The sequence below is a fragment of the Nerophis ophidion genome, linkage group LG23 (assembly GCF_033978795.1).
Source record: "Nerophis ophidion isolate RoL-2023_Sa linkage group LG23, RoL_Noph_v1.0, whole genome shotgun sequence".
Classification (NCBI taxonomy): domain Eukaryota; kingdom Metazoa; phylum Chordata; class Actinopteri; order Syngnathiformes; family Syngnathidae; genus Nerophis; species Nerophis ophidion.
Window position 1 is genome coordinate 34,841,079 of NC_084633.1, and position 14,208 is coordinate 34,855,286.

Genomic DNA, 14,208 nt, shown 5'->3' on the forward strand with positions numbered 1-14,208 from the left:
ATTTGCAAATCCTTTTCAACCCATATTCAGTTGAATATGCTACAAAGACAACATATTTGATGTTGAAACTGACAAACTTTTTTTTGGTGCAAATAATCATTAACTTTAGAATTAATGGCGCGGCGCAGTGGGAGAGTGGCCGTGCGCAACCCGAGGGTCCCTGGTTCAATCCCCACCTAGTACCAACCTCGTCCTTGAACAAGACGCTTCACCCTTGCTCCTGATAGGTGCTGGTTAGCTCCCTCCATCAGTGTGTGAATGTGTGTGTGAATGGGTAAATGTGGAAGTAGTGTCAAAGCGCTTTGAGTACCTTGAAGGTAGAAAAGCGCTATACAAGTACAACCCATTTATCATTTATTTATTTAAGATTAATTTTAGAATTTTGATGACATGTTTTAAATAGGTTCAAATCCAATCTGCACTTTGTTAGTACAACCCGTTTATCCTTTATCATAATTTGAAGCTAGCAACACGTGACAAAGAAGTTGGGAAAGGTGGCAATGAATACTGATAAAGTTGAGGAATGCTCATCAAACACTTATTTGGAACATCCCACAGGTGTGCAGGCTAATTGTGAACAGGTGGGTGCCATGATTGGGTATAAAAGCAGCTTCCATGAAATGTTGAGTAATTCACAAACAAGAATGGGGCGAGGGTCACCACTTTGTAAGCAAATTGTTCAGCAGTTTTAGAACAACATTTCTCAACGAGGTATTGTAAGGAATTTAGGAATGTTACCATCTACGGTCCGTAAAATTATCAATAGGTTCAGAGAATCTGGAGAAATCACTGCACGTAAGCGATGATATTACGGACCTTTGTTCCCTGCATCAAAAACCAACATCAGTGTGTAAAGGATATCACCACATGGGTTCAGGAACACTTCATAAAACCACTGTCAGTAACTACAGTCGGTCACTACATATGTAAGTGCAAGTTAAAACTTTACTATGCAAAGCCAATGCCGTTTATCAACAACACCGAGGAACGCCGCCGGCTTCGCTGGGCCCCGAGATCATCTATGATGGACTGATGCAAAGTGGAAAAGTGTTCTGTGGTCTGACGAGTCCACATTTCAAATTATATTTGGAAAATGTGGATGTGGTGTCCTCCAGAACAAAGAGGAAAATAACCATCTGGATTGTTATCGGCGCAAAGTTCAAAAGCCAGCATGTGTGATGGTATGGGGGTGTATTAGTGCCCAAGGCATGGGTAACTTACACATCTGTGAAGGCACCATTAATGCTGAACGGTCCATACAGGTTTTGGAGCAACATATGTTGTCATCCAAGCAACGTTTTCATGGACGCCCCTGCTTATTTCAGCAAGACAATGCCAAGCCACGTGTTACAACAGCGTGGCTTCGTAATAAAAGAGTGCGGGTACTTTCCTGGCCCGCCTGCAGTCCAGACCTGTCTCCCGTTGAAAATGTGTGGCGCATTTTGATGCGTAAAATACGACAGCGGAGACCCCGGACTGTTGAACAACTTAAGCTGTACATCAAGCAAGAATGGGAAAGAATTCCACTTTCAAAGCTTCAACAATTAGTTTCCTCAGTTCCCAAACGTTTATTAAGTGTTGTAAAAAGAAACTGAGATGTAACACAGTGGTGAACATGCCCTTTCCCAACTACTTTGGCACGTGTTCCAGCCATGAAATTCTAATTTGTTTATTATTTGCATAAAAAAATAAAGTTTATTAGTTTGAACATCACATATCTTGTCTTTGTAGTGCATTCAATTGAATATGGGTTGAAAAGGATTTCCAAATCATTGTATTCCATTTATATTTACATCCAACACAATTTCCCAACTCATATGGAAACGGGATTTGTGTGTGTGTATATATATATATATATATATATATCCAGCCATCCATCCATTTCCTACCGCTTATTCCCTTTTGGGGTCGCGGGGGGCGCTGACGCCTATCTCAGCTGCAATCGGGCAGAAGGCGGGGTACACCCTGGACAAGTCGCCACCTCATCGCAGGGCCAACACAGATAGACAGACAACATTCACACTCACATTCACACACTAGGGCCAATTTAGTGTTGCCAATCAACCTATCCCCAGGTGCATGTCTTTGGAGGTGGGAGGAAGCCGGAGTACCCGGAGGGAACCCACGCATTCACGGGGAGAACATGCAAACCCCACACAGAAAGAGCCCGAGCCTGGATTTGAACCCAGGAGTGTAAATTGTCCAAATTAGCACTGAGGGCCACCATTGAAGCAGGTGCGGCCCTGGACAAATTACTTGCAATACCCAACAGACAGACGTCACTTCTGCTTGTGGCCACCAGAGGGAGACAAACCACCAGAAATACTTTTTTTTGGGATAAAAACGCTTTGACACATCGATTTTTATTTGTTTATTTTTTTTAAATACACAAGCTGTTCTTGTCAGGAACAGTTGGGCGACCGACTTTGATGGAATATCGACCATCCAACTGATACGTTGACTTAATTAATTAGTCACTCAATAATCATTGCTTTTAACACCCTCTTTTCACACGTGCGGCTTCGGAGCGTTCCACGGGAAACCGACGCGCGCGCACGCGCACAGACGCGCTGGGTTCGTAATTGACCGCGCGCCCACGCGAGGACGCCCAGCAGACAAATGTTTCCGCTCGGCGTCCATTGCGTCCTCTCCTCTCCTCCTCTCCTCCCCTGCTTCCATTGTCGGACGCCTGGGAGTCAAGCTTCTATTATTTCTTATTGTGGACATTTTTGGCGAGTCAGCGTCATTTATTGAATTCCACGCAAATATGCGCGCAGAGGACTCCGACTGACACGAACACGCACACCCGTAGGGGACTACATCGGAGTGGGTTCCCTGAACGCATCATTTCCCACCGCGATGTCCGCCCGGAAGGCATCGTCCAAGAACGGGAAGTCCAAATACGTGCTGGAGCGAGGCGCGTCCATCAACGAGTATTCCGACGTCGCCTACAAGGTGCGTCTTCTTGTCGTGTCCCCACAAACTAGTATTATTCTTATTTTTGTTGTTGTTGTTGTTGTTATGCTAATCGTCAATGTCTCGAAAAAAAAAAGGACGTGTTGCTCCTTCTGGTCCGGTATACCCACATACATGTTTGAGCTTAAAAAAGTACTTATTCACGCTGAAATATTCCAACCAAAATGCGGAATAAATATTAAATATTGTTCGGGCTACGTCACGCTGTTTGTATTTGTGCGTTGTTAACATGTTTATTTTTTTAAATTTTATTTTGTAAAGCAGGTGTACAAGAGCGTTTCACTTCCGGTTGTTTTTACGTCGGGCGACTTTACTTCCGGTTCGCAGATTTTTGACACCGTCGAAGAAAAATCGATCACTTTTTTTTCCCTCACAGCTCAGCTTTTATGTTGAATTATGAATATATTTTATGTTGAGTATCAATATGATTTGCTTGGAGTTTCTACGAGTTTAAATTCAGGTATGTTGTTTCACGTTAGCATTTAAGCTAGCGAGCTAACGCCAGTCGAATCCATAGGTTTATGAAAATGCATTTGTCAATCGTGGTTTTCCATTATTTTAATTTAATACAATAATAATATGAATTATTATGTTTACATACCTAATTGCGGAAAGTGTCATGCTAATGTTTGGAAGAGGTGTACCTCATACTTGCCAACCTTGAGACCTCCGATTTCGGGAGGTGGGGGCGTGGTTTGGGGTGGTGGGCGTGGTTAAGAGTGGAGGAGTATATTTACAGCTAGAATTCACCAAGTCAAGTATTTCATATGTATATGTATATATATATATATATATATATATTTAAATCCTGAAAATATGCAAAGAAAACTGTGTGTAGATAATTGATACTTCAAACTTGCATGAATAAATCTTAAGGAATATAACATAACTTGGCTTCTGAGAGCTTAAATGCTAAAGTTGTTGATAAACAAGCATTTATTTTAATAATTAAATATGGTCATTTTAAATGAATTATGATCATTTAAAATTAATTACTTCAAATATGGGGGAGGAGTATATTTACAGATAGTCAAGTAATTCTTATACATATATATATATATATACATCCTGAAAATATGCAAAGAAAACTGTTTAGATAATTGATACTTCAAAGTTGCTTAAATAAATCTTAAGGAATATAACATAACTTGGCTTCTGAGAGCTTAAACGCTAAAGTTGTTGATAAACAAGCAATTATTTTAATAATTAAATATGGATGGATGACCATTTTCTACCGCTTATTCCCTTTTGGGGTCGCGGGGGGCGCCGGCGCCTATCTCAGCTACAATCGGGCGGAAGGCAGGGTACACCCTGGAAAAGTCACCACCTCATCGCGGGGCCAACACGGATAGACAGACAACATTCACACTCACATTCACACACTAGGGCCAATTTAGTGTTGCCAATCAACCTATCCCCAGGTGCATGTCTTTGGAAGTGGGAGGAAGCCGGAGTACCCGGAGGGAACCCACGCATTCACGGGGAGAACATGCAAACTCCACACAGAAAGATCCCGAGCCTGGATTTGAACCCAGGACTGCAGGACCTTCGTATTGCGAGGCAGACGCACTAACCCCTCTGCCACCGTGAAGCCTAAATATGGTCATTTTAAATGAATTATTATGATCATTATTATATATTATTTATTATTACTATATCATGACTGGATATTATTATATCCAGTCATGATTATGGCTGGATATAATGAGTCAGAAAAAATACAAATAAAAATACAATGAATTTTGATGTTTTTAGCAAAATGTATTAAAAATGTATTTAGTTTTAAAAAATTATTAATAAATATATTTATCTTTAGGTAAGATAAACATAATAATACAATTGATCTCTAGTCTGGATGACTTAGTTCTTGTCACCCTGTTGTCCTCCCGTCTCTTCCCCAAGGATGGCTCCATGAGCTGGGCAAACGCCTGGAGATGCCCGAGGTCAGTGGTCCCTAACCTTTTTGGAACTGCGCTTGAAATTTTGTCCGACGGAGGTTAATAAAAAAATACAATCATGTGTGCTTACAGACTGTATCCCTTGCAGACTGTATTGATATACATTGTGGGAACCAGAAATATTAATAACAGAAAGAAACAACCCTTTGGTGTGAATGAGTGTAAATGGGGGAGGGAGGTTTTTTGGGTTGGTGCACTAATTGTAAGTGAATCTTGTGTTTTTTATGTTGATTTAATAAAAAGAAATATATATACACATATATATATATTTTTTCTTGTGCGGCCCGGGTGTTGGGGACCACTGCCCTACGTCAACAACATGGTCGGCGACCCGTCGGTGCGCAGCTCGTACATCGCCGCCCTCTACTTCCCCCTCAGCAGCCTGACCAGCGTCGGCTTTAAACGTGTGCTCCGACACGGGCGCCGAGAAGTGAAGTGAAGTGAATTATATTTATATAGCGCTTTTCTCGAGTGACCCAAAGCGCTTTACATAGTGAAACCCGATATCTAAGTTACATTTAAATCAGTGTGGGTGGCACTGAGAGTAGGTGGGTAAAGTGTCTTGCCCAAGGACACAACGGCAGTGACTAGGATGGCGGAAGCGGGAATCGAACCTGAAACCCTCAAGTTGCTGGCTCAGCCGCTCTACCAACCGAGCTACGCCGGTTGGTAGACCCATCTGCACCATGCTCATCGGCGGTATGCCGGACGCCTCGCATGGAATAACGTGATTGGGCAGGCACGCTGTTTATATCGTGGGAAAGCGGACGTGAAAAAAGGCTGTTCTCACTCAGGTCCGCATGGAGCTGGAGGGAGCGTGGCCTCCAGCTCCGGCTGAAAACCGGGAGATTTTTGGGAGAATATTTTTCCCTGGAGGTTTTCGGGAGAGGCGCTGAATTTCGGGAGTCTACCGGAAAATTTGGGAGGGTTGGCAAGTATGGTGTACCTAATCATTGGTCTGCTGGAAAGAATCGATTCAAAACCGAACTGCGATTCTAAATGGACTTGTTGTCAGTATTTTTTATTTATTCATTATCAGCTTTTGTAACTTGTTTTGGAAAAAAAAAAAGTTAATTTATTGTATAATGTGTCGCAAGAGACTCTTTGGAAGGAAAACCAGGCTGAATCGATTCTGAAAAACCCGAAAAAATGGGAGTCCATTTAATCGGGAGTAAGAGTCATATGAATATATCCGAGGGCTACTGGAAAATATTAATTCACCTCCAATATCGCGATTCTTCTTTTTCCCCCGATTCCGAATCGGTCATTTTTACACCAAATAATTATGAGTGCCAATTTTGGGCACCGAACTAGTCAATCCCATTCCCAGGGTGACTATTCGATTCAGATTCGATTCTTGCCATGTATAATTTGGCATAATTGTAATAACATTTTTCAAAAACAAGTTACAAATAAGAAAATTGATTTTCGAAATCAATTCATTTGGAATCGGGATGAATAAGAATCGTGTGAATCTTTTGGAAAAAAAATATTACATTAATATTGTAATGCAAAAAGTGGTTAGAATTTTTTTTAATTGTTCTTTTTATTTTGAAGAATCGATTTTTAAAATGACGGTTCGGAGGGATTTGATTCTAAATCGATTCTTCAGCCCAAGAATTTGAATCGAATTGAATCGTGAGTCGTAAGATTCAAGTTCTTACTACATCGGAGGAGTGTTGGAAAATATCGATTCCTATTAAACCTGATTCTCAATAGATTCATAGAATTTGAAAAAAATTAGGAGAAGTTTTTTTATTGTAACCTATTTTATCATTTTTATGCCAAATATGTTTTTTGAATCGGGATTCGATTCTGAATTGATTCTTCAACCCAAGAATTTGAATCGGATTGAATTGTGAGTCGTAAGATTCAAGTTCTTACTGCATCGTAAGAGTGCTGGAGAATATTGATTCTTATTAAACCTGATTCTCAATAGATTCCTAAAATTTTATAAAGTTTTTATTGTAACCTATTTTACCATTTTATTGCCAAATATTGTGTTGTGAGACATCGGCTTGAATCGAGAATCGTGTTGAATCAAAACATTCAGATTTGAATCGGCAAAGCAAGAATGGGATTTGAATTGGACTGATTCTGATTTTGATTCATACGTTTTTGATTTATAATTTTTTTTTTAAATATTATATTCAAATCGGGATTCGACTCTGAATCGATTCTTCAACCCAAGAATTTGAATCGGCTTGAATCGTAAGTCGTAAGATTCAAGTTCTTATTGCATTGTCGGAGTGCTGAAAAAAATCGATTCTTATTAAACCCGATTCTCAATAGATTCCTAAATTTAGATTTTTTTTGTTATTGTAACCTATTTTATCATTTTTATGCCAAATATGTTGTGAGAATCTGTTGAATCGATTCTTCAGTCCAAGAATTTGAACCGAATTGAATCGTGAGTCGTAAGATTCAAGTTCTTATTGCATTGTAGGAGTGCTGAAAAATATTGATTCTTAATAAAACCTATTCTCAGTAGATTCCTAAAATTTGAAAACGTTTTTATTGTAACCTATTTTACCATTTTTATGCCAAATATTATGTTGCGAGAATCGGTTTAAATCGGGATTCGATTCTGAATCGATTCTTCAGCCCAAGAATTTGAATCAAATTGAATCGTGAGTCGTAAGATTCAAGTTCTTACTGCATTGTAGGAGTGTTGGAAAATATCGATTCTTATTAATCCCGATTCTCAATAGATTTCTAAAATTAGATTTTTTTTTTATTGTAACCTATTTTATCATTTTTATGCCAAATATGTTGTGAGAATCTGTTGACTCGATTCTTCAGCCCAAGAATTTGAACCGAATTGAATCGTGAGTCGTAAGATTCAAGTTCTTATTGCATCGTACGAGTGCTGAAAAGTATTGATTCTTAATAAAACCTATTCTCAATAGATTCCTAAAATTTGAAAACGTTTTTATTGTAACCTATTTTACCATTTTTATGCCAAATATTATGTTGCGAGAATCGGTTTAAATCGGGATTCGATTCTGAATCGATTCTTCAGCCCAAGAATTTGAATCGAATTGAATCGTGAGTCGTAAGATTCAAGTTCTTTCTGCATTGTAGGAGTGCTGGAAAATATCGATTCTTATTAATCCCGATTCTCAATAGATTCCTAAAATTAGATTTTTTTTTATTGTAACCTATTTTATCATTTTTATGCCAAATATGTTGTGAGAATCTGTTGAATCGATTCTTCAGTCCAAGAATTTGAACCGAATTGAATCGTGAGTCGTAAGATTCAAGATCTTATTGCATCGTAGGAGTGTTGGAAAAAATTTATTCTTATTAACCCGATTCTTAATAAATTGTTAACATTTAAGAATAATTTTTTAAAAGTTTATATTAAAACTTATTTTATCATTTTTATGCCAAATATTTTGTTGTAAGACATCGGTTTGAATCGAGAATCGTGTTGAATCAAAAACATTCAGATTTGAATCGGCAAACCAAGAATGGGATTCGAGTTGGACCGATTCTGATTTGATTCATATGTTTTTGATTTGTTTAAAAATACTTATTTTTTTTCCAATCGAGATTCGATTCTGAATCGATTTTTCAGCCCAGGATTTTGAGTCATAAGATTCAAATTCTTATTGCATCGTAGGAGTGCTAGAAAATATCGATTCTTCTCAAACCCATTATCAATAGATTCACAACATTTAAGAATAATTTAAAAACATTTTTATTGTAGCCTATTTTATAATTTTTATTCCAAATATTATGTTGGAAGAATCGGTTTAAATCGGGATTCGATTCTGAAACGATTCTTCAGCACAAGAATTTGAATCGAAATGAATAGTGAGTCGTAAGATTCAAGTTCTTACTGCATGGTAGGAGTGCAAATATCGATTTTTGTAAACCTGATTCTCAATAGATTCCTAAAATTAGAAAAACATTTGAAAAAGTGTTTTATTGTAAACAATTTCATAATTTTTATGCCAAATATTATGTTGTTTGAATCGGGATTCGATTGAGAATCGATTCTTCAGCCCAAGAATTTGAATCAAATTGAATCGTGAGTTGCAAGATTCAAGTTCTTACTGCATTGTAGGAGTGCTGGAAAATATCGATTCTTATTAATCCCGATTCTCAATAGATTCCTAAAATTAGATTGTTTTTTATTGTAACCTATTTTATCATTTTTATGCCAAATATGTTGTGAGAATCTGTTGACTCGATTCTTCAGTCCAAGAATTTGAATCGAATTGAATCGTGAGTCGTAAGATTCAAGTTCTTATTGCATCGTAGGAGTGTTGGAAAAAAATTGATTCTTACTAACCCGATTCTTAAAATATTCTTAACATTTAAGAATATATTTTTAAAAGTTTCTATTATAACTTATTTTATCATTTTTATGCCAAATATTATGTTGTAAGACATCGGTTTGAATCGAGAATCGTGTTGAATCAAAACATTCAGATTTGAATCGGCAGACCAAGAATGGGATTCGAATTGGACCGATTCTGATTTGATTCATATCTTTTTTAATTGTTTAAAAATACTAGTTTTTTTTCCAATCGAGATTCGATTCTGAATCGATTTTTCATCCCAGGATTTTGAGTCATAAGATTCAAATTGTTATTGCATCGTAGGAGTGCTAGAAAATATCGATTCTTCTCAAACCCATCATCAATAGATTCACAACATTTAAGAATAATTCAAAAACATTTTTATTGTAACCTATTTTATCATTTTTATTCCAAATATTATGTTGGAAGAATCGGTTTAAATCAAGATTCGATTCTGAAACGATTCTTCAGCCCAAGAATTTGAATCAAAATGAATAGTGAGTCGTAGGAGTGCAAATATTGATTTTTATAAACCTGATTCTCAATAGATTCCAAAAATTAGAAAAACATTTGAAAAAGTGTTTTATTGTGAACTATTTTATCATTTTTATGCCAATTATTATGTTGTTTGAATCGGGATTCGGTTGGGAATCGATTCTTCAGCCCAAGAATTTGAATCAAATTGAATCGTGAGTCGCAAGATTCAAGTTCTTACTGCATTGTAGGAGTGCTGGAAAATAACAATTCTTATTAAAACTTATTCTCAATAGATTCCTAAAATTTGAAAAAGTTTTTATTGTAACCTATTTTACCTTTTTAATATTATGTTGGGAGAATCGGTTTAAATCGGGATTTGATTCTGAATCGATCTTCAGCCCAAGAATTTGAATCAAATTGAATCGTGAGTCGTAAGATTCAAGTTCTTATTGCATCGTAGGAGTGTTGGAAAAAAATTGATTCTTATTAACCCGATTCTTAAAATATTCTTAACATTTAAGAATATTTTTTTAAAAGTTTATATTATAACTTATTTTATCATTTTTATGCCAAATATTATGTTGTGAGACATCGGTTTGAATCAAGAATCGTGTTGAATCAAAACATTCAGATTTGAATCGGCAAACCAAGAATGGGATTCGAATTGGACCGATTCTGATTTGATTCATATCTTTTTTAATTGTTTAAAAATACTTGTTTTTTTTCCAATCGAGATTCGATTCTGAATCGATTTTTCAGCCCAGGAATTTGAGTCGTAAGATTAAAATTTTTATTGCATCGTAGGAGTGCTGGAAAATATCGATTCTTCTCAAACCCATTATCAATAGATTCACAACATTTAAGAATAATTTAAAAACATTTTTATTGTAACCTATTTTATCATTTTTATTCCAAATATTATGTTGGAAGAATCGGTTTAAATCAGGATTCGATTCTGAAACGATTCTTCAGCCCAAGAATTTGAATCAAAATGAACAGTGAGTCGTAGGAGTGCAAATATTGATTTTTATAAACCTGATTCTCAATAGATTCCTAAAATTAGAAAAACATTTGAAAAAGTGTTTTATTGTGAACTATTTTATCATTTTTATGCCAAATATTATGTTGTTTGAATCGGGATTCGGTTGGGAATCGATTCTTCAGCCCAAGAATTTGAATCAAATTGAAACGTGAGTCGCAAGATTCAAGTTCTTACTGCATCGTAGGAGTGCTGGAAAGTAACGATTCTTATTAAAACTTATTCTCAATAGATTCCTAAAATTTGAAAACGTTTTTATTGTAACCTATTTTACCTTTTTTATGCCTAATATTATGTTGGGAGAATCGGTTTATATCGGGATTGGATTCTGAATCGATTCTTCAGCCCAGGAATTTGAATCAAATTGAATCGTGAGTCGCAAGATTCAAGTTCTTTCTGCATTGTAGGAGTGCTGGAAAATATCGATTTTTATTAATCCCCATTCTCAATAGATTCCTAAAATTTGAAAACGTTTTTATTGCAACCTATTTTACCATTTTTATGCCAAATATTATGTTGTAAGATATCGGTTTGAATCGAGAATCGTGTTGAAAAAAAACAAGATTTTCCACCAAAAACATATTTTGGTGGAAAATGATAGCAGTCATAACTTCTATCCATTTGCTCCAATCTTCATGACAGGTGCGCTGGTGGGTGGGACGTGGCCCGTGCGTCATGCGTTCCCGAGTAGCACAGGGGTGCGAGGACTCGTTCAACGCTACTTGACTTGTCAATTGGAACTTTACCAGAATCCTCACGTCGGGAAATAGTTTTCAGTCTTCTGCCGCCGTGCATCCTGCTGTTTCCTGCTGACACCTTGTCTTCTGGTCCACAGGTGATGCTGCTGGGAGACTCGGCCGTGGGGAAGACGTGCATCTTGCTGCGCTTTAAAGACGGAGCGTTTGTGGGAGGAAACTTTATCGCCACCGTGGGGATTGACTTCAGGGTGAGAGCGATCCCGAAAGATTTTTTTTTTTTTTTTCCTGTGTCTGTGAAAGCAACATTTCCTCCTCCCCGAGTGTGACAATTGGCACCTCGTGTGACGCTAGCGCCAAATGTGCTAACTGCGACTTCACAGTCTGCACCAACTGTTTCACAAGATGGCCACCAGCCTTGCATTTTCTCTGGCGCTGGAGCCTACCCCACGCTGTCAAAAAACATTGTGCAGTCAATGGCTTGCTGGCCGGACCTTACTGTAAAAAGGAAGTAGTATTGTTGTCTATTTACAGCAAACAATATTTAAAATGACATTGGCGTCAATTTTACATTTACTGTAACTCACTGTAAAACTATTGATTTCATGGTAAAAAAAAACACTGGCAGATCAGTTGCCAGAAATTTGTCGTAAAAACAATATTACTATTTACAGTAATTTGGTGTAATATACACTTTTTTACTTTAAAGTAAAAAACAGATTAAAATAAAAAGAAAGTAAGAGTAATGGTATATTTCTTCCATTTACAATCAATCACTAAATATATTGAGATATAGATTTTAAGGGGGAAAAAATTCCCTTTACAGTAAGATTGAGAATGGTAGCCAGTTTTTAATTGACACTAAGTTGGTGAAAATAAAAACAGTGACACTTGTAGTAAAATTCTGGCAAATTGATGAAGTGAAGTGGATTATATTTATATAGCACTTTTTCCTCTAGTGACTCAAAGCGCTTTACAGAGTGAAACCCAATATCTAATTTTTACATTTAAACCAGTGTGGGTGGCACTGGGAGCAGGTGGGTAAAGTGTCTTGCCCAAGGACACAACGGCAGTGACTAGGATGGCAGAAGCGGGAATCGAACCTGCAACCCTTAAATTGCTGACACGGCCGCTCTACCAACTGAGCTATACCGTACTATACATGGATGTTTTGGTAAAGTACTGTCAGGATTTTACTGTCCAATTAAAGTGGCACTTTTTTTTACTTGCAAGTAAAAGCAAGTGTATGTTTGTTTCACAATAAGAATTGGCAGTTTCGTTCTTGGACTTTTACCATCAAATGAAGCCATTGGGGCTTTACTGTCATTGAGTGGAAATAAACTAAACTCCCAATGGTTTTTTTTTGTTGCCATAAAAGCAACTTTTACTCTGCAGCGCTTTGGGCCAGGTGCACCCTCGACACGTTTAGACCGGGTGTTGTTGATCATTTTTTAATCACACACCCCCCTCCCAGGAGACAGACATGATACCTGCCTCTCACGCCCCAGCCAAAATCAGCTTTTATGATCCTTCAAATATGGTCAACCGAAACGGAAAAATCGGCTTTTATGATCCTTTAACTGTTGTCAACAAAAACAGCAAAATAAGCCTCAAAAGCCCTTAAATATTATCCCCCCAAAAGACTGCAAAATCAGCTTTATGAGCCTTCAAATATGATTAAAAACAGCAAAATATACTTTATGAGCCTTCAAATATATTCAACATAAACGGCAAAATCAGCTTTTATGATCCTTCAAATATGGTTACCAAAAACAGCAAAATCCGCTTCTATTAACCTTTAGATATCCTCAACAAAAAACAGCTTTTAGAGCTTTCAAATATGTTCAACAAAAACGGTAAAATCAGCTTCATGAGCCTTCAAATATGGTAAACAAAAACGGAAAAATCGGTTTTTATGAGCCTTTAACAGTTGTCGACAAAAACAGCAAAATAAGCTTAAAAAGCCCTTAAATATTGTCAAAAAATAGCAAAATCAGCTTTATGACCCTTCAAATATGGTTCAAAGAAACAACAAAAAAAAACAGCAAAATCTGCTTCATGAGCCTTCAAATATTGTCAACATAAACATCAAAATCAGCCTTTATGATCCTTCAAATATGGTCAGCAAAAACAGCAAAATCAGCTTTTATTAACATTCTAATATTCTCAACAAAAACTGCTTTTAAGAGCCTTCCAATATGTTCAACAAAAACAGCAAAATCAGCTTCATGAGCCTTCAAATATTGTCAACATAAACAGCAAAATCAGCCTTTATGATCCCTCAAATATGGTCAGCAAGAACAGCAAAATCAGCTTTTATTAACATTCAGATATTCTCAACAAAAACAGCTTTTAAGAGCCTTCAAATATGATCAACAAAAACAGCAAACTCAGCTTCATGAGCCTTCAAATATGGTCAACAAAAACGGAAAAATCGGCTTTTATGAGCCTTAAACTGTTGTCAACAAAAATAGCAAAATAAGCTGTACAAGCCTTTAGATATTATAAACGCAACTTTGCTGTTTTTTGATGGCAATATTTGAAGGCTCATGAAACTGATTTTGCTGTTTTTGTTGTCAATATTAGAAGGCTCACAAAGCTAATTCTGTTGACAATAAACGCCAAATCAGCTTTATGAGCCTTTAAATATGGTAAAAAAAAATAAAAATGAAAAAAGCAGGAAAATCAGCTTTATGAGCCTGCAAATATGGTAAGAACAAAAAAACGGCAAAATCAGCTTCATGAGCCTTCAA

General features: G+C 36.9%; 1 protein-coding gene across 3 annotated transcripts in view; it reads left to right on the top strand.

Moving 5' to 3' along the window:
• The first annotated feature begins 2,543 nt into the window (after positions 1 to 2,543).
• Positions 2,544 to 14,208, top strand: part of LOC133541144 (ras-related protein Rab-37-like) — an 82,956-nt gene continuing 71,291 nt past the window's right edge. Inside the window, exons 1-2 of one of the 3 annotated variants that reach the window (XM_061884253.1) lie at positions 2,544 to 2,955; positions 11,596 to 11,706. In XM_061884253.1, the coding sequence (XP_061740237.1) occupies positions 2,860 to 2,955; positions 11,596 to 11,706 (207 nt within the window). In that variant the 5' untranslated portion in view covers positions 2,544 to 2,859. Of the gene's footprint in view, positions 2,956 to 3,301; positions 3,437 to 11,595; positions 11,707 to 14,208 lie in introns of those variants that run through there. The other 2 variants (XM_061884254.1, XM_061884255.1) reach the window with 2 other exon arrangements.